The sequence below is a fragment of the Mastomys coucha genome, unplaced genomic scaffold (assembly GCF_008632895.1).
Source record: "Mastomys coucha isolate ucsf_1 unplaced genomic scaffold, UCSF_Mcou_1 pScaffold3, whole genome shotgun sequence".
Classification (NCBI taxonomy): Eukaryota; Metazoa; Chordata; class Mammalia; order Rodentia; family Muridae; genus Mastomys; species Mastomys coucha.
This window is the reverse complement of record NW_022196909.1, coordinates 70,587,768-70,606,663: the sequence shown is the minus strand read 5'-3', so window position 1 is coordinate 70,606,663 and position 18,896 is coordinate 70,587,768. Positions and strand designations below refer to the sequence as shown.

At 36.6% G+C, this 18,896-nt stretch overlaps 1 protein-coding gene across 1 annotated transcript in view; it reads left to right on the top strand.

Moving 5' to 3' along the window:
• The window catches only part of LOC116074491 (protection of telomeres protein 1-like), a 60,575-nt gene that overhangs the window by 14,591 nt on the left and 27,088 nt on the right, over window positions 1-18,896 (top strand). Inside the window, exons 6-10 of the mRNA XM_031347051.1 lie at window positions 2,236-2,526; window positions 4,703-4,858; window positions 9,998-10,167; window positions 15,332-15,420; window positions 16,545-16,607. Of these exons, the coding sequence (XP_031202911.1) occupies window positions 2,236-2,526; window positions 4,703-4,858; window positions 9,998-10,167; window positions 15,332-15,420; window positions 16,545-16,607 (769 nt within the window). The remainder of the gene's footprint in view (window positions 1-2,235; window positions 2,527-4,702; window positions 4,859-9,997; window positions 10,168-15,331; window positions 15,421-16,544; window positions 16,608-18,896) is intronic.

Here is an 18,896-nt window from a genome sequence, read left to right as displayed (position 1 = left end):
GAAAGAAAGGGCTTTGTGAAATCCTTGAGTCATTCACACTCATGTTTGCAGGATGAGCCCCACTGGAAGGAAAGGGCTTTGTGAAATCCTTGAGTCACACACATTCACCCTTAGAAGGCGTGACTTAAGTTTTGTCCACTTCAGGAGCTCAGCTAGTGACTTGCCAGAATGAACAAAACTCTTCCCATCATGGGAGGTAGCATAATTCAGAACCATTTCAGTGAAATACTAATTAAGAAGAAAAAACACTAAACATGAATAGAGGAGCTTAGAAGATAAGTTTTTAAAAGAGAGTGGAATTTGCAAACAAATTTCATACTTGAAATGATATAAATCTATTAAACAATAATTTACTAGTAGATACTCTAATTTTTTTCTAAAAGATTAAGCAAAGTACTTTCAGCAAATTAAAAATAATAGTCACATGAATAAAAAGAAACTAATAGAAAAAGAAACATAATCTGTAAAAGAAGCAAGTATAAATTCAGTATGTAACAGGAAAAGCAAATGAAAAGTATACTGCATTGATTAATAAGGGTTAGACATTGAAGATAGATCCAAAGACATTACCAGGTATGAAGAACAAGTACTAGATAAAATAAATAGACCACAATGGACTTTTGGGACAATATCTAGTAATGTAATCTATAATTTAACATACCCAAAGAAGAGAGGTGAATGGGGATATACAGGTGAGAGAGCTTGCACATGCATACACCCACACACACCCATACACACACGGCACACATGCATCTACATGCATACGTATATCCAGTCTTGAAAAGTCAAAGCATTGGGGAACCATATTCTACATGGAGAACAGTAGCAATGATTTTTGATACATGATTTACCTATATTTTTATGTCTTAAAATATTCTTTAGTATAGTGGGGCTTTTCATCTAGAAAGTTGTTTAGGGTTGAAAAAGTATTTGAGTGGATAAATATGAATTTTTTTTATATTCTATAATTTCACTAAGATAAATTATTTTAAGCATGAACAATCATGTAAGATGATAAGGGCAACAAGTGCTTTTGTGTAGAAGAGTATGCCAAGGGCAGGGAGGTTGGAAAGCAGGAAGTTTGTGGTAAAAATATAAAGTGCTTCAGTGCAGACTAAGACAAAAGGAGCCATTTTTACCCAAGGGAGTAAATGAGCCATTAAGAATTCCAAAGGAAGAAAAAACAAAAGGAATATAGGAAGCAGTTGTTGAAAAGCACAGAGTGGAACCAGGCGGTGGTGGTGCACGCCTTTAATCCCAGCACTTAGGAGGCAGAGGCAGGCGGATTTCTGAGTTCGAGGTCAGCCTGGTCTACAGAGTGAGTTCCAGGACAGCCAGGGTTACACAGAGAAACCCTGTCTTGAAAGAAAAAGAAGATATCATTATTTCATTTTCTTGTTGCTTGCTAATTTATTTCTTATTGTTTTAGTTTTAAGTTGTGTCTTCATATTCAAGGTGCTCTTTGTAGGCAGCACATAATTCTTGCTTTTTATTTTTATGCTTTTCTGGTAAACAGGACACATTCACTATAAAAACATCATTGGTAGCTTTCCTAGAACTCACTCTGTAGACCAGGCTGGCTTCGAACTCAGAAATCCTCCTGCCTCTGCCTCCCAAGTGCTGGGATTAAAGGCGTGCACCACCACTACTCGGCTAAAATAATGATATTTTATTATCAGACATAAAGTGCTACCAGAGATTTGTGAAGACAAAGGGAGCATTTTATTTGAAGAAGAACTAGTTCATAAAAAAAGATGGCTATCACCACAGATTTATTCATTTAATAAAGGAGCTTTAGGACTTGGTGCAGCAAAAGTTGTTTGGACATGGTCCAGCATGCTCAGTCATAAGGATGAGTTAGCCTCTGCTGCATGTGCTTGCTTTCCATATTTGTGGATTCTAGATTTAACTATACCATATAAATAATTGTCATAACATACTTTTTTTAAAATCATACTTTAATAAATTAAACACATAAATGTAAGAATGCAAGTTTGGTAGAATAGGGTAACTATTATCTCCCGTTTAAAAAGTAAATTTTAGTGTTTTAAAATTTACAGCCTGTATAACCTGATACAGTATCAGTTGGTTGTATTGTTTCATGAGTTAATTCAATAAGGAATAATAGAGATCTCTGCTTTTCACATTGAAAAAAACCTTTAATGTCTGAAGTTTTTTTGTTTCTGAATTTTCTATCAGCTGTTTTTTGATTTTTCCTTTGTCTCACATTCTTAGATCCAAACTTATAAAAATGAGCTTCAGGGAATCAGCAAGTTTGGTTTTGCATCTTTGACGTTTGATGGCACCATAGGAGCTCCTGTCAAACTGCATACTTTCAGCAAGAGTTTTAACGTCACTGCTCAGGACCACCGTATGGTAGAAGCGTTGCGGACTTGGGCATCCACACACATTTCAGCTTCTTCCAACTCACTGCAGCTTTCTGATGTTCAACCCAAGCAGTATTATGACCTGACTTGTCAGCTCCTGGGCAAAGCAGAAGTGGATGGAGTGTCGTTTCTCCTAAAGGTACATTTTAAATACTTGAAACTATACTTTTGTGCCACCTATCTGTCAATAAGGAGCCTACAGCAGTCTGACAGAGTCTTTCTAGACTATTTTATTCAGGGTTAAAATTCTTCATATTGTTTTTGAAAAGCCCCCTGTCCATGCAGCTCTACTACATTTTCTGTTCTTTTCCTCCAGAGATGTATATTTTACAAACTTTGTGACATGCTGAGTTTATTTCTAATTTTAATAATAAAATCCATATAATTCTCTTTAGTAAACCTCCTCTTTATTTCTGCTGCCTTATTAAAATCAGCTGTGTTGCCACCCATTTACATGCAGGGTTTATTGTCATTATGTTCTGTGTGCAGTCATCACTGCATGGCTCATGGAGAAGCAGAGAACACTGAGATATTTCTTGTCATTCTTGTTTTTAAATCAGCCAGAAAACAGTAACATAATTGCCAATGAGTTATCTTCAGGAAGTAGTTAAGTAATCCTATTCCTTGTTTGCCTGTACTATAGAGGATGTTTTAAGCAGCACCACATTGATTAAGGACCTGTACTTAATTCTGTGTCGTCGTAATATCAAACAAGCAATGGAGTATTATGGTGCTTAGACAAGACTCATGACTTACTGATACCATTTACTGCTGGCACATTTTAAAGGAACATTGAAAAATAGAAATCGTTGGATAAATACCTGGAAATCACTATGTAGACTAGGCTGGCTTCAAACTCACCAAGATCTACCTACATCGCGCTCCCCAGTGGCAGCAATTAAGGCATGTGCTAATACACCTGGCCTCAGACGTTATTTTTTTAATTAAATATTACAAGAAGAGGAATTACAGACATTATTCTTTCTAAATTATACTTGGTTAGGATGCAAAATAGTGTATTCTTGTTTTTCAACCTTAGTACAATACTAACTTTGCCCCCTCTTTAGTTTTCATGATGTATCTATTTCAGTTTTTCTCAGCAGCCATGCGTTCTATTATCATTCCTGTTAAAAGATACTGATCATAAGCAACCTAGGGGATGGAAGGGTTTATCTGGCTTAAGCTTCTAGATTACAATCCTAAGGGAAGTTAGGGCAGGTACTGAAGCAGGGTCTTCAAGCTTGATATCCCACACTGAATTACCTCTAGATTTTAAATGGAGAATTCATGCACAACTAAGGAAATACAGCAGAAACCATGAAGAAAACATGCTGTTACCTGTTCGTTGGCTTAAAGACTGGCTTATGCTCAGCCAGCTTTCTTACTTGGTTCAGGAATACCTGCCTAAACATGGTATTGCCCACCTTTTGTTGCCCCTCTTTTGTCCATCAATAATCAGAACCCTACTGCAGATTGTATAGTACCCCCACTGGTAGGAACACGGAGCGGTGTGATCTTTGTGGGTCAGACTGAGGCTCTCTTCTCAGATGAATCTGTGCTGTGTCAAGTTGACAGTTAAAGTTAATCAGAAGAGCATGGTTTACTAGTGGTTTAAGAATTATCTTTTTAATTACACTTACGTACATGGGAATGGCCACATTTATGCAGGTGCCTGGAGGAACCAGAAGAGTGTGTCTAATCTCCTACTGGTGGAGTTACATGCAGTTGTAAGATGGTTGACATGTGGTAGAAACCAAACTTATGGCTTCTGAAAGAGGAGTATGCATTGTCAACGACTGAGTCACCTCTCCAACTTTCAGTCATCTTTAAATATAACATCTGTGCACTTTTTGTCTGTTAATTCGTTTATGCAGTACAGGTATTGAATAAGTGCTTTTCTGTTGTAATCTGTTTAGATGTGTTCTGTTTTCTTGTTATTTAGTTTGAAACAGATGCAGCCTCATGGCTTTAGTGTTTTTACTTGGTTTCATATCTTAGTTTTTGGTGGTAACCAGAAGTCATATGTGGAGTTGAGTGGTTGTGTAGTAGAAGGACATGTTTGAGCACAGAATAGAAAACTTGTCTACTCCAGGTTAATGTTTTGCTTGGTATCATTCAGTGCTTTGTTTTGTTTATTTTCACCTCTTTCTACCTTTTTACATAAGCAACAGTTTATATTTAGTCATTTCACAGTCACAGAATGATGGACTTCAAGGTTTAAAGTATTAAAGATACCAGTATACATCTATTAATTTTTAAACTTGAATTTGTTTTTGCCTAAAGGTTTTAAGCTTTGTTTTACCACTCCATGGCAGGTATGGGATGGCACCAGGACGAAGATTCCGTCTTGGAGAGTCTGCATACAAGACGTTGCTTTGGAAGGTGACTTAAGTCACATTCTACGGCTACAGGATCTGGTGGTGGACATTGTCGTTTATGATAATCATGTCCAAGTGGCAAAATCCCTAAAGGTGATGTTTACGAGAAAGATGCATGCTGATTTCTTTCTATGTCCTTTTTAGTTGTACTTTTTCTTCATATAGTTACTTTTGTGGATATTATTTAGAATCTAGTAATCAAGTGCATTTTTTTTTTGTTTTTTTTTTTTTTTTTTTTTTTTTTTTTTTTTTTTTTTTTGTTTTGTTTTTTGAGACAGGGTTTCTCTGTATAGCCCTGGCTGTCCTGGAACTCACACTGTAGACCAGGCTGTGTTTTCAACTTTTAAGTTATAAAATGTGTGTCAGAGTTAAAGCTCTGAACCTATCTCACTCATACCTAGATTTTTTTCGTTATAATTTTTATTTGCGAATGATTATATCATGTTATTTACCTTTGTCTTTTACCCCCCTAAGTCCTCTCATGTGTCCCTCTGCCCCTTACTCTCTTTCAGATTCTTGCCCTTTTTTTCTTTGTAGTTGTTGATGGTAGTGATGATGGTAATTGTGGTACTGGTAGTGTGTGTGTGTGTTTCTGTGTGTGTGTGTGTGTGTGTGTGTGTGTGTGTGTGTGTAATTCCTGAATATATATACCTATCTGTTCAATCCCTTTACTGTTACTGCTACGTATGTTTTCAGGAATGACCATTTGGTATTGGATAACCAACTTGCATTTTCTTCCCTGGAGATTATTTTTTCCAGGATCAGTAATCATTATTTGCCTATAGTTCTTTGTCTAGGGTTGAAACATTGTGAGCTTTCTCCCTTTCACGTTAGCATGTCTGTTGGTATCATCCTTGTTTGGGTCATATTTAAAGCAGCCTTGTTGGTGCAAGACACATTCTTACCATAAACTTTCTGTTTTTCTGGCTCAACATATAGTAATAAAGCCATTCTTATAAAAATGAAACCACTTAATATTAAAAAAAAAAAACAAATCCTACTCCTTGAAGCCTACCCTCATGCAATGTCATATCTGGAACTCATTGCTATTATCAGCTATTAACATAAGTACATGCCGATTATCTCTGCTTACTCAGGCAAAAATACAAGTGTAAGAAAAATCCAAACCAGCCAGGCGGTGGTGGCTCATGCCTTTAATCCCAGCACTTGGGAGGTAGAGGCAGGTGGATTTCTGAGTTCGAGGCCACCCTAGTCTACAAAGTGAGTTCCAGGACAGCCAGGGCTATACAGAGAAACCCTGTCTTGGGAAAAAAAAAAAAAGAAAAACCAAACCAACCATCAGTATACTGCAAAATATTTATTGCCCGTCATCTGAAATGATCTCTGAACATTAGTGCAAGACTTGTTGTAGATGAATTTATCAGGACTAGACTTTATAGTCCTGTATTTTATTTGTTTGTGATTTTCTGTAATGGTATTTGTCCATTTTGAAGAAGTTTCCTCAGTGAGTAGTAAGAAGTATAGTTGCCTATGGCTATAAGGATAAACATAAAGAGTATAGTTAGGGATTGTGCTGGCTTACTTAAGTAGCAGTTGCAGATTGTCTTCCAAGATCCCTAATTTTGCTAGCCCTGGACATTTTGCTAGGTTTCTAGTACTAGGCATGGATTCTCTCTTGTTCAGCTGGCATTAAGTCTAGTTAGAGAGGGCATGCATGCTACTGCTGTACCCCTACCTAGGTTTTTATGCCATGCTGGCATTGGGATTCAGAGGCCTCAGAGCTATTGGTTGCTTTTCTTGTTGGGAAGCCCCCAGAGCTTCTTTCATGTATTCAGGGAGGAGGCCTTCAGGTCAGTTTCAGCTCAGGTTCTCTTTGAAATTCCTTTCAAATTAAGCTGTTCTTCCAATATATGCAGATACAAATGGCTTTTTAAACTTTTTGCCTCTAAGCTAAAATCAGACTTTTAAAATACATACTCTTGGGTTGGGGATTTAGCTCAGTGGTAGAGCGCTTGCCTAGCAAGCACAAGGCCCTGGGTTTGGTCCTTAGCTCTGGAAAAAAAAAAAAAAAAGACAAAATAAAATACATACTGTTATTCTGATGCAGTTCTTATAACAATATAAAACATACATTGTCGTTATTACGTTTTGGCCTTTGGTGGATCAATAACTGTAGTTTGTCTACAGGGGAAAGAGTGTTTTGGTAGAAACACTCTTATTGTTAACGATTATGGTTGGTTAGACTTTTGTAAGAGATTAAAGTACACTTTTGTGTGTCTGTTGTCACTTTTTCTGCTTGTAGAAACTTGCCTTATGTAAGACTAAGCAACATCTTTTTCAATAATAGAGCATCAGATAAATTTCATAATAACATTTACTTAAGCTTTAACAAAGCCCAGTGTTGCCTCCAGAAGGCATTTCTGATAGTAGCAGCTTGTTTGCCATCTTTACTCTGTGATTTGTTCGGAATGGCCAATACATGTTGTTAATAGTTCAGTGAGTTGAAGGATAATAAACACTTGTGCATTCAACATTTACACTTCCTGCTGAAGATTTACCACAGTTATTTCATATTCCTCGATAATAAAACTGTATGTGTGGCCTTCCTCTACAATGAAGCTGTATGTGTGGCCTTCCTCTATAATGAAATTGTATGTGTGGCCTTCCTCTATAATGAAGCTGTATGTGTGGCCTTCCTCTATAATGAAGCTGTATGTGTGGCCTTCCTCTATAATAAAGTTGTATGTGTGGCCTTCCTCTATAATAAAGCTGTATGTGTGGCCTTCCTCTATAATAAAGCTGTATGTGTGGCCTTTCTCTATAATGAAGCTGTATGTGTGACCTTCCTCTATAGTGAAGCTGTATGTGTGACCTTCTGGTTTCCCCATTGTCTTAGCCTCTTGTTCTTCTGAATGATCTTGGCCTCTTACATACAGATTTTTTAGAAAAGTTCTTGCAAAAGTCATAAAAGACACTGAAGTTTCTGGCTATAATTTCTTTAAATTTAAAAACTCATATAAAAAATTATGATAGCGAAGCCTTTGTTTTTTAATGTAATTCTTCCCTCTCTGAATTTCTGTATTTTTTTTTTCTGGTCCTTTGAAAGTTACAAAAGTCTGCTGTGCTGATAAAAAAGAAATATTCCAAAAATCTTGCAGAAATCAAAATAGTTTTATTTACTATACTATTCCAATATCCCACATTGGATCCCTTTTAGAAAATACATTTTTTTTCCATTTTGTTATGTTTTCTTTTTCCAAACCTCTATATGTGTTGCTGCAACCATGGTATAAGAATCGACAAAGCAAGCTGGAGGAGTAGTCTTGACCCCTTCCTCCTATAATCTTCTTCTCAGAAAACCCAAAGGCCTGGAAAGACAGACCCTTGGAAATGAAGGAGTATTGGGAAAATGGATCTCTTCCTGACTTATTTTTGACCTCTTGTGCTCCCTTGGAGATAAGTTTAAACAGGAGAGTTCAAAGTGGAAGAGCTGAGTTGGTTTGCATGTCTTTTCCTCTTCCTAGCTCCATGCTTCTCTCATCATTTGTTGCCATTTTTCTACTATATTATGTCACTACAATGATGCATAATTTGTAGGGAAAAAAAAAGAAAGATGGGTTCTCACTCATCTACTCGAGTCAGGAATGTTATTTTTATGCAAGAGGATGTGTCTTTGTTTGCCTTTTGCTCATAAGTCTGGCTTGTGTGGTTTGTGACATCTAATGTCTTTGTTTTATTATGTTTTGTTAAAATAGGGTTGCCTGGGCTGGATTTGAACTCATGGGCACAGTCTTCCTCATAGTAGAGACTTGTATCACAACACTGGCTCCAAATTTCAGCAGTTTTTAATAGCCTACTATATTTTCCCATTTCAAATCTTCATTGAAAAAGCTTAAAATTATATCTAGCACAAATTTAGCAAAATGGATGAGACTGAGTGTAGGAGTATATTATGGTTAGTCTATGGTCAGCTCTGGGAATGGCACAGTTAGAAGGTGTAGCCCTGTTGGAGTAGATGTGGCCTTGTTGGAGGTGGTGTGTCATTGTGGGTGTGGGCTTTTAAGACCCTCATTCTAGCTGCCTGGAAGCCAGTTTTCCACTATCAGTCTTCAAATGAAGATGTTGAATTTTCAGCTCTATCTGTATCATGGCTGCTTGGATGCTGCCATGTTCCCACCTTGGTGATAATAAACTGACCTCTGAACCTGTAAGCCAGCCCCAATTAAATGTTGTCCTTATAAGAGTTGTCTTGATCATGGTGTATATTCACAGCAGTAAAACCCTAATACCAGGAGTAGGGCATTGCTGTGATAGGCCTGACCATGCTTTTGTTTGGAAGAATGTGGATTTTGGGACTTTGGTTTTATAAAGCATTGGGATGCTTTAAGTGGAGCTTAGTGGGCTATCCTAGAAGTAATATGGAAAACTTTGTTGCTGTGAGTGATTTAACTGTGCTAACCTGTCCCAAGAGGTTTCAGTGGAGAAGAATTTCAATGTGTAGCCTAGAGATTGTTTTTGTGGTCTTTTGGTGAAGAATGTGGCTACTTTTTGCCCTTGTCTGAAGAGTCTATCTGAAGCTAAGGTAAAAAGATTTATATTAATTGCATTGACAAAGGAAGTATCAGAAATGCCCATCATAGACTTTGTTCTCTGGTTAATTCTCATGAAGACTATTTTGATTAAGAATAGCAAGCTTGGAAAGGAAAAATATAAAATATATGGTTTGAGTATTAAAGGTGCACCAAGAAGTGAAATGGACCTGAATCCTGTGTTCAAAGATATTAAATTGAATTAAGGGAGTGCTAACCTTGGGGCAAGATCCCACCCACTTAAATTTAGATCCAGGTATGGTAGAACAAGCTTTTAATCCCAGAAGGCAAAGACAGGCAGATCTCTGAGTTTAAGGGCAACCTAGAACAAAGCAAGTTCTAGGTGAAGAAAAACTTAAATCCAGGCATGGTGGACCACACCTTTCATTCTAGTGCTGAGGAGACAGGCATGCAGATCTCTGAGTTCAAAGTCAGTCTACAGAGCAAGTTCCAGGACAGCCAAGTTTAGGCAATGAAGAAGTTGGAAAACAGGAAGCTAGTGATAATGTGATAGAGCAGAGGGCTATGTTCTAGCTCTGGAAGCAGCAGAACTTGGCAGCTGTGGCCATGTGGCTCTGGCTTGTTGAGGTTACTACCTTCTATTGATTATAAAACTTTCAAGGATCAGAAATTGTTTTTATTAGATCTCTTTTCTGAAATCATCTTTTTACATACCTTTCAGATCGGAAGCTTCCTTAGAATCTACAGCGTCCATACCAAACTTCAGCCAATTAATTCAGAGTCCACAACTTCCTTGGTGAGACTCGAATTTCATCTTCATGGAGGAACTAGCTATGGTCGTGGGATCAGGGTCTTACCAGAAAATAACTCTGATGTGGATCAGCTGAAAAAGTGAGTATTTTATGTTCCTGCTTAGAAAATAAAAATGTGATAATCATTAGGTTAATTTATAAGGTAGTAAACTCTTTGTAATGTTTGAGGCATTTGTCTTTTTCCTGTTTCTCCTCTTTGCCTTCTGAGAGTCTAACTGGGACTCTAGTGCCTGCTAGGCAGACTGAACCATGAATCTGCCCCTGAGCCCAGTCTAGGCAGATGAGACCACACGAATATATCTCCCTAAACTTGTCTCCATGTTGTGCTCCAGCTTTCTTTCTCTATCTCTCTCCCTCCCTCCAGTCTCTCCTTTCTCTCTCTCTCTCTCTCTCTCTCTCTCTCTGTATGTGTATAATGTCTTCTTTTCCTTTCTTTCTGTTTAATATGTCAGCCAAAGGGAAAGTGAGATGTAGTAGAGCTAGTATTGTAACTTAAGATTTTCAACTTTATTTCTGGTGTTCTTTTTAATCATTTGCTATACCAAGTACAGCAGCAATCAATGGAAATAGGTTTCAGCCAGGCTATAAAACTTAGTTGAGTGAATGTCAGAATTGAAGAACTTGTCTAATCTTGCTATGAAAAATTATAACTTCTAAAGTGATTCAGATTAAATGAATCACAAAGCATGGTAGTATGTCACATGTGTTAAACTTTTAAGGACTATGACTTGTTTTTAGAAAATAGCTTTAGAAATACTGTTGGATTTCAGTTCTCTTCCCTGTCTGTTTCCAGTGAGTACCATGCACAGAGAAAGGTACCCCATGTGGATTCTAGAGGAAAAATATCCCATGGATCTTCAAAGAGAAAAATATGCCATTTTGTAAACTAAAATAAAATCACTGTCATGAGACGCGTTACTTCAATTGCTTTTAACTTTAAGTTTCTATTTCACTAGCTCAATATAATTGTAACTCACAATGTATCAGCATATTTCACTTTTTCAGTCGTCATTCTTAATTAAAATTTTTTCATACAGTATATTTTGATAATATCTTTTACTCTCAGACCTCTCCTACCTTCTTAGCTTTCTCTATAAATAAATAAGTAAAACTAAAAGACATGAAACAAAACAGGAAAAGAAATCAAAACAAAGAATACAAAAAGAAGAAAATCTATGTTACAGAAAATAACAAACCAAAGTGCACCAAAATAAATAAATAAATAAATGAATAAATGAATGAATGAATAAATGTAAGTAAATGGAGTCCCTTTGCATGGCCTAGCTGCTCGTGGGCCAGGGACTGGCCCTAGAGTGTAATTGGCACACCCAGTGACACTCTTGTAGAAAGCTTGCTAGAGTGCAGTTGCACGCCCAGTGACACTCTTGTAGAAAGCTTGCTAGAGTGCAGTTGGCATGCCCAGTGACACTCTTGTAGAGAGCTTGCTAGAGAGCAGTTGGCATGCCCAGTGACACTTGTAGAAAACTTGCTAGAGTGCAGTTGGCACGCCCAGTGACTCTTGTAGAAAGCTTGTTTCTCCCTCCCCAGCACGTATCGGCTGTAAATAGCTTCCTAGTTCCATCTGAGTCTTTCTCTCAGCTTTCCCTTCTCAGGGCTGGGAATTTGTCTAGTTTGAATATGTGCAGGTCTTACATATTGCTGTCATACATGGTGTGAGGTCATGTGTGCACCAACCTTGAGGTCTCTGTTTCCTTGGAGTCACTCACCACCTCTGGCTCTTGCAGTCTTCCTGCTTCCTCTCATGCATACATTCTGCACCTTGGCAGGAAGGTTTGCTTTAGGCCTGACTGCTCCAGAGTTTGTTAGTTAACTCTCAGCACTTTGTCAAGTTGTGTTCTTTTTATGAATAATCATCTACTGCAAGAAGGAGGGTCCCTGATGGGGTTGTGTGATGCTCTGCTCTGGTCTAGATATATGTCATTACAAGTCACTTTCTTGCTATGCTTCTTTAACAGAATCATCAGTTTTTCCCCATAGAGCCCATGACCTATCTAGTCTTTGGTTCTTGGCCACATTAACAGTGTCATGAATGGGCTATCATCTCATAGAATGAACATTAAATACAACTTTTTAAAATAAAAAGTTATCCCTATAATATTTGTGCCAAATATGTACCAATTTATATTGCTGACAGGTGTCTATTGTATGTTGTCTTGACCCCATATTGAGTTGTTCCGTCTCTATGAATTTATAAGCATTCTACTGTGTCTGTTCTTTATATTCAACTTTCATCCATACTGGTCAGATCAGATGCAGGGTGTTATTTCAGTTTTTTGTATATGCTGAGACTTGGTTTTTGTTATAACATGTGGTCAGTTTTGGAGAAAGTTCCATGGGCTGTATAAGGCAAAGTGCTTTCTTTAGTGTTGGTATGGAGTGTTCTGTAAATCCACTTGTTTTATCAAACTATTTAACTCCAATATTTCTTTATTTTTTATATAGATTACTTGTCTCTTGTGAAGAATCAGGTGTTGAAGTCACCTGTTATTAGTGTGTGAAAGTCAGTATGTCATTTTATCTGTAGTAGTGTTTCTTTTATGAACGTTAGTGCCCTTATGCCTGGTGCATAACTGTAGAATTGCAGTTTCCTCTTGGTGGATTTTCCCTGCGGGTATGAGAGTTTCTGCTTTCCTCTTCTGCTTACTTTCACTTTGAAGTCTATATTGGCATATACTAAAATAACTATACTTGATTACTTCTTGGTTTCTTTTGCTTAGAATACCTTTTCTCATCTTTTGTCTGAAATGATAATCTACCTTTGACATTAAGTGTGTTTCTTGAATGCAGAAAAAGGATAGATCCTGGTTTTTAATCTAGTTGGGTAGTCTCTGTCATTTTATTGAGGAAAATTAATACAGAGTTATTAATAAACAGTATTTGTTAATTCTTGTTGTTTTGTTGTGGTAGTGCTGTAGGATCACCCTTGGTTTAGACTAATTCTTGAAATTATTCCATGTGACCTCTTGAATATAGTTAGTCTTCTCTTCTGACGGAAATTTTTGTTCTAGCCTCTTCCATAGACGTTGGTTAGGACACAGAAATTGCTTAGCTTTGTTTTTGTTGTGAAATGTTCTTCTTTTCCCATCTATTGCGATTCATGGTTCGATTGGGTGCAGTAGTCTCTGCTGATATCCATGGTCCCTCAGTCCAGATCCTTCGCCTTTTAGAATCTATATTGAACAGTCTGTTGTTGTTCTAGTAAGTCAGCCTTTATGGGATTCTTGATCTTGATCTTTTTCTCTTCTAGCCTTTAATATTTTTTTTTTCTGCTCTGTTCATTTAGAATTTTGATTATTGTATATCATGGGGAGTTTCTTTTCAGGTCCTCTTATGTGTGCTGTATGCTTCTTGTACTTTCAGATATCTCTTCCTTTAAATTGGGAAATTTTCTGTTAATATTTTGTTGAAAAATTGTGTCTCATTCATATATTCTTATTATCCATGGATTTGATCTTTTTATAGTGTTCCATTTTTGTGAATGTTTTTTGCCTGGATTTTTTTTTTTTTGAGTGATCTACTTATTTTTTAAAGAACTAAATTTCTCTTCTATGTCTTGTATTCAGTTGTTGAGGCTTACCTGAGAGATTTTCTGTTCGACATCCTTAGCTTTATTCTCCCTCAATTTTGTTTCAGTTAGGGTTTTCTTTAGTGATTATCTTTGTTAAATTCTACTTTCATATCTTAAATTTGTATCATTATGTCAACTGTGTTTTCACATTCTACTTTTAAGTCATTTATTCATATCATCTTAGTGGTCTTTGAATGTATTCATGATTGCTATTTTAGAGTCCTTGTTTTATGCTTTGGTTAACTTACTTTTCTCTGAGCAGTAAGGTTGCTGTCTTCAGTTTCTGCTCCGTAGTTAGTCTCTGCAACTCCTTCCATGGGTATTTTGTTCCTCCTTTTAAGAAAGGACGAAATATCCATACTTTGGTCTTCCTTCTTCTTGAGTTCCTTGTGGTTTGTGGATTGTACTTTGAGTATTCTGAGCTTCTGGGCTAATGTGTGTTCTTTTATGATTGGGTTACCTCACTCAGGATGATATTCTCCAGATCCATCCATTTCCCTAAGAATTTCATAAATTCATTGTTTTTAATAGCTGAGTAGTACTCCATTGTATAGATGTATCACATTTTCTGTGTCCATTCCTCTGTTGAGGGACATCTGGGTTATTTACAGCTTTTGGCTGTTATATTAAATAAGGTTGCTATGAACATAGTGGAGCATGGGTCCTTATTACATGTTGGAGCATCTTCTGGGTATATGCCCAGGAATGGTATAGCTGGGTCCTCTCCTTCTCATATTCAGTCATCAAATCCAGACATTATTGTAGATACCAGCAAGTGCTGGCTCACAGGAGCCTGATATAGCTGTCTCCTGAGAGTCTCTGACAGTACCCAACTAATAAAGAAGTAGAGGCTCACAGCCATCCATTGGACTGAGTACAGGGTTCCCAATGAAGGAGCTAGAGAAAGGACCCAAGGAGCTGAAGGGTTTGTAGCCCCTTAGGACGAACAACAATATGAACTAACTAGTACCCTCAGAGCTCCCAGGGACTAAATCACCAACTAGAGTACACATGGTGGGACTAATGGCTCCAGTCACATACTTATAGCAGAGGATGGCCAAGTCGGTCATCAGTGGGAGGAGAGGACCTTGGTCCTGTGAAGGTTCTATGCCCCAGTGTAGGGGAATGCCAGGGCCAGGAAGTGGAAGAGAGTGAGTTGGTGAGCAGGGGGAGGGAGGAGGGAACAGGGTTTTTTGTTTTTTATTTTATTTTATTTTTTCAGAGGGGAAACTGGGAAAGGAGATATCATATGACAATGTAAATAAAGAAAATATCTAATAAAAAAATGGTTACTAGGTAGAACCATGATGGAGGTTGAGTGGTTGTGTCCACACTAACAGGCTGCATCTCTAGAAGATGGGACTTATTTTTATAATCTCGAGTGACAATATTCTAACTGCAAATGTTAGCATTACATCCCCAGGCTTTTTGTTTGTCTTTAAAGTATTCCACTGACTGACTCTTCCACTCATACTTTTCTGAACTCTGCTATTTACTTTGAGGGCGTTAGAGTTCTTGGATAATCTAATAAAAGCTACAGACCACTGACTGAAATGTAACAGTTTTATTATCTCATGAACTGTATTTAGAGGGTTCAGCTGAACTACTATATTGACTGTGTTATACAATTTGGCATTGTATCTTTCAATTCTAGAGCTTTAGAATGTGTAGATTTGGAAACTATTCAGACCTCAGATGACACCTGTCAATCAGACAATGTGGAGAATTATTTAACATCTTCAAGTAAGGACAGTTTACATTGACATTTTACTTCCTCATAATTTTGTGAGCACAATTCGAATGTTTTCTTCTGTATCTTTCTTTCTTTAAGTTCATACACGTGTATAGGTTGTGCATGTGTATTTGCATTAAGGTAACACCGGAAACATGGGTCTTGCTCTATCTAAAACTTTAGATATATAGTCATGTTCTCAAATTACAGTGACAATGATTACTTCGCTTATGAAGTTGTGTAATATTTCGTATTCATTGAAAAAATAAATTTTTGAATATTTGAACATTCTAGGCCACTTCTTTGCTTATCAGTTTCTAAAAGGACCAAATGTTCCGTTATCTTAAGCAGCCCATGCACTCTTGTAATAATAAGTCATCCAAATCTCTCAAAGGTATTCTTGTAGAATTTAATGGAATTGTGTGTATGGTTTTCTATATACTGTGTTCTGAGATTCATCTGTGATAGAGTGTGTGGTTGAGTGATACTGAGGGGTGAATGAATTTCTAGTTAGAACACCATATTTCCTTTTAATTGCTTAGAAGTCTTCAGTGCCTATCACAACATCAAGTGGGTTTAAATATGAGCTTAATTTTAGCCTTTCTGTGTACACATATTAGTGTATTATGAACTACACACCTTCCATTATTAATTGTTAGTAGTGGCAAAACCATTTCTTAAAAACAAACAAACAAAAAACCATGGTTTTATTTATGAATTGCCTTCCTGGTTTTTGTCAGCAGTCTAACCATGGCTTATTTTAAGCTCTCTGTGCTTTGTTAGTTTTTCAGTTTGTAATCAGTACCAGAGTTTCTTGATTACTATATCATGAGGCCATTTAGTGTAAATACATTAACATTCTTTCATGATCTTATTCAATATGCTAAATTCCTTACATTGCCTCTTAAAGAAAAGAATTATGTTGCTTATCAAATTTACTGACTAACCCTGTATAACTTTGGTTAGGCTTATGTTGAATCTGCAAATAAATTGGGAGAAAAAGCCATTGGAGCATTTATTTAGCTTTTCTTAAGTATCTCTGGATAGAGTTGTATAGTTTCAGTTTTACATTAAGTTTCTGAATCATATTTTACAGAGCTACGTGTATTATGTGATTCCTTTTCTCTTCCTATAGGCTCCGAATCAGACTTAGTTTCCCTGTATGAGGTGGAAAGATGTCAACAACTCTTTGCTACAAGTAAGACCTTTTCCAGTGTAGTCACTGACATTTAGATAACTATCTGTGCATTTCCAAGATAATCCCGTCATACTCTGCAGTGGCACTAGAGCCTCCTGGGGACACTCAATGTTTGTATTTAGCTTTTATTTCTATGACTCATCTTGTAGTGGTTTTGATAGAACTCATACATATGCATTTTTCTGTAGTTAATATGTATTTTAAGTTACATACTATTAAAATTTATAAAATTCATGGCATCAGGTGTGTTCTTAGGTTAATGGTATAACTTCTAGTCTGACATTAATTTTAATAAAATTATATATTATGTTAACATTGTACTTATAAGAAACTCTCTACCCTATTCTCATAAAGTTTAATATTAACAGCAATAGTACAATATCTTTATTGTTTCAGTTAAGTTGGTAGAAAGCTTTTTATGTAAAAAAAATTGTGATCAGAATTTCATTAAATAGTTCATTAAATATGTATATGCTATATAGAAGGAATTTCTCCTGTTGGAGAAAGGAGATGGATGTAAATATGCAACGGAACACTAAAATTTCATGTTTTATTGGAATAGAAGATGACTTATTCTGAGATTTTAGATATTATACAGAAATTCTTGCAGGTTTACCATGCAGAGGCAGTGTTCTGCAGGAGCAGTAAGCATATAGTGCATATATAATCTTGGCTTATGAAAATATTCCAGGTATCTCTGGAGAAAAAAAAAGACTCCGTAGTTAGAACAAAGGAATTATAGATAGATCAAAAACATCCTGGATTTCTAGAAATTAAACATACTGTTGGCTAATAGAGAATATCAAATCTGGAACAATATGATAATCATCAAAGCAGTGTTAGTGATGGGTTAGAATTCATTGAGTAAAACCAGAATGTATGAATTCTGCTTGCTAATGAGGAAATAAAATGGGTTGAATAGAAAACTCTATAGTGCAGAATGACTAATAAATATAAAAACGAAATGAATATAACACCATTTTGCCACCATGATGGTAATTATTGTTTTGATCATGAATCATGAATCAGTAGGTTTTAAACTACTAGATTCTAAAAGTTTGATAATGAATAACACATTTACTCTCTGCTAGTTACAAGAGTAAGAAATTAGGTCAGAATAGAGTTAACCTTTAATTAACTGCAGCAGAGGAGAACTTGTGTTCTCATATACTTTTTATTAGATGTATTGAGAAGTATGGTGTCACATATGATGTCTCTATGCCAAAATTTCATGATCAACCTCTCAGAGTGAAAAAATTCCAGCCACACCTAAATTAATGTGTACTCAGCAAAATAAGTAGGTGCACTTTTCAAGTCAGTGTTATAAGGCAAACATATAAGTAGCCTAAAGATAATTTGATGTAGACATCTGGATACATGAAAGATAAATATGCATTGTTTAGAATTAGAGAGAAAGTCCAAAGACATTTGGGGAGAGGTAAGTATTTGGTAATCCCATAATAGGGTGAATTAAGTCTAGGTTAATTATTTGAAATAGGCACTGTAACAATGTGAAAGAAATAAATTGTTTTCATGAAATACTGGTGTGTTTGGGAGAATCAGGACATCATTTTGGAGGCTGTTCCCAGTAGTGTAGTAATACCAGGTTCAGTGGGAGTCAGAGATAAAGGTATACCCAAAATGTAGAGTAAATGTGCCAGTATAAAATTATTGGTGACTTGTTTTAAAGTGTATTCAGGAGGTCTTTATATTATCACAGTTTTTCTTGAAGTTTGAAAGTAATACAAAGTGTAAACCTTCTAACATATTATCCTAGAATGTGAAGTGAAGCAAGCATTTCATTTTACTTTAGATTTGTGAGGTGTGCCCAGCAGGGGAGTATTTCACTCTAAGTGCTCAGCTGTTTACAACTCAAAGGCGATGTCTGTGAGGGTTTGTTGCATTAAAGCACGAACAGAACGAATTTACCTGGATGTCTGAACCTTGCTTGGCTAAGTTTTAATTCTGTTTTCTAAAAAAGGGAAGTGTCCCCCTAGAATATCCAAAAGGCTGCCTAACACCTGCATTACACAGCTATTTAGTGTAAACTCATTCCACCTACTTGAAACCTTCCAGTTTTCTATCTTCTAGTCATTTGCTCTGTAGTTATGTTTCTCTGCTGTTGTGATTCTACGTTCTTCCTCCCTTCCACATTCCCCAGTCAGCATCCCTTTCTGCCTACAAAATAAATCCCTTTTTGTAGCCCGCGCAGTCGTCTCACCAGCAAGAAGACACTCGGACACTAGGTTCCTTCTGCAGCAACATTTATTGTCTCCATCCATAGGGAAA